General features: G+C 32.1%; 1 protein-coding gene across 1 annotated transcript in view; it reads right to left on the bottom strand.

Annotated features, from left to right (window-relative positions):
- The window catches only part of LOC111692597, a gene marked incomplete at its 5' end in the record, with an annotated part of 11444 nt that extends 10095 nt beyond the window's left edge, over positions 1-1349 (bottom strand). Inside the window, one exon of the mRNA XM_023456662.1 lies at positions 1105-1349. Within this exon, the coding sequence (XP_023312430.1) occupies positions 1105-1349 (245 nt within the window). The remainder of the gene's footprint in view (positions 1-1104) is intronic.
- Positions 1350-1877: the final 528 nt, after the last annotated feature.

The following is a 1877-nucleotide window of genomic DNA, read 5'->3' as shown; positions in this document are numbered from 1 at the left end:
AAAATCGACTAATAAGTCTCAATGCTGAACATGAATTTCCACCGAGGTCATGTGATATTACGCCGTGTGATTTCTTTTTGTGGCCTTACCTTAAAAACACTATTTTTGAACTGCCTATTCCTGATTTAAACCATCTGCAGGCTCGACTTATAGACAAGATTCGTGAAATTAACAATACCCCGAGCATCTTAGAAAATGTCTTTAATTCTTTGAGGAACAGGTGTGAAAAGTGCTTGGAACAAGGAGGGGGACACTTTCAGCAGCTGCTTTAATTAATTGTTATAACAAGGAGGGGGACACTTTCCGCAGCTCCTTTAATTGTTTGTTATTGTTATCACGATTATTCTTTAAAATAAAGTTATATAGTCATTAACGTTATTGAAACTGACAGCTGCTATACAGCACGTTGAGAAATGAGGTTAAGTTGGTCGCTATAAGCTACTCTCTACGTCCAATGTGTCAGAGCCAACTTCGACCATGTTTTTATTTGAACGCTCGTTATATAAAATAAATGTAATACATAATAATGACAAATACATCATTTGTGACATTTAAGGGCATTGACTACCATGACCTCTGGATCGTGATCTACAAATATCAAAATTTGTGAGCAATCATCAGATCTAACTTTGTCGTGCATCTTATAAAACCAATACTGAAACTAAGCAAGACAGTTCATTGTACCACTAACGAAAATGCTGGCTGCAAATTGTGGGTATTACATTTTATCAACAATTTCTGTTACCATGATATCTGTGGTAATCTAAGTCATTGTTCAATGGTTTAATTGTAAATTCCATTGCTAAGTCAGTCATTCATGGCAATGTTCTGTTGTGGTTGTTTGTGAAGCTTGTGTTTATTGTTTTCTTGTATGATTTTCTGTTATTTTAGAATTTAGATATTCTTTTGTGTTTTACCATGTAGTGTAATTATGTAATTACAGACGTTATCAATGGTGCTTACATAAATGGTGTAATAAATGTTTTCATTTAATGTTTTCCTCAATTATTTCCCTTATATACTCACAGAGATAAATTACATTACATTATCAAATATTACTGAATGATAAATACCTTGAATGATAAAACAAATGTTTATATCTACCTTTGCTCTATATTTCTCCAATTCCTCATTAGAATGTGCAAATGTGCAATTAGTGCCCCTAGGGCAACTTCCTCTTAAAGTTAAATCACGACACATACTAATTTTATATTTAGCATGTTGAGAATGGGTTGTATCCTGTAATTTTCTACTGCCATGCTGATGGATGAATTCCACTAAACCTGCCACAACCTGTCTTACTGCTGCTAAACATTCACTACATTCACTCCATGAGGGAGATGGTGACTCTGAAAAATAAAATCTATTTAATTTTTTAACATTAAAAATTTGTAATTATTTAAATAAATGAAAGTAGATTTAAGGTAGTTATATCTCAAGTACAGAGCGCAGCTGTGTGTGACAAAGATTGATGGAAACTTATTTATTTATTTATTACAATCATTTGGCAAGTTTTTAAAAATTTTTGCAGGAATCAGCCTAATTGTATCATTTATTTTATTAGTTTCTTTAAACGAAAAATGCAAACTGAAACAAAAAATGTTTGTTAAAAAATCTGTAGAATGACAGAGCACGAGCAAACTAACCGTTCTTCAATGTGCGACGTTTCCGCGTTTGATTTATGTGAATAATCACATGAAAAACTTAAAAGTTTAAGTATTAATATCTTTAATCCTAGCTGACCAATCCTTTCCAGATTGTTATATATACAAATTAATTAGTCTTGCCTAAAATTTGAACAGTTTCTTGAATGAAAACATCATTAAGCCTTACTAAACATAGCCAACTTTGATTAAGCATAACTCAGAAACTATGTG

The sequence above is a fragment of the Anoplophora glabripennis genome, unplaced genomic scaffold (assembly GCF_000390285.2).
Source record: "Anoplophora glabripennis isolate ALB-LARVAE unplaced genomic scaffold, Agla_2.0 scaffold2111, whole genome shotgun sequence".
NCBI classification, from domain to species: domain Eukaryota; kingdom Metazoa; phylum Arthropoda; class Insecta; order Coleoptera; family Cerambycidae; genus Anoplophora; species Anoplophora glabripennis.
The sequence above is the reverse complement of the archived record's forward strand: the minus strand, read 5'-3'. Positions and strand labels throughout refer to the sequence as shown.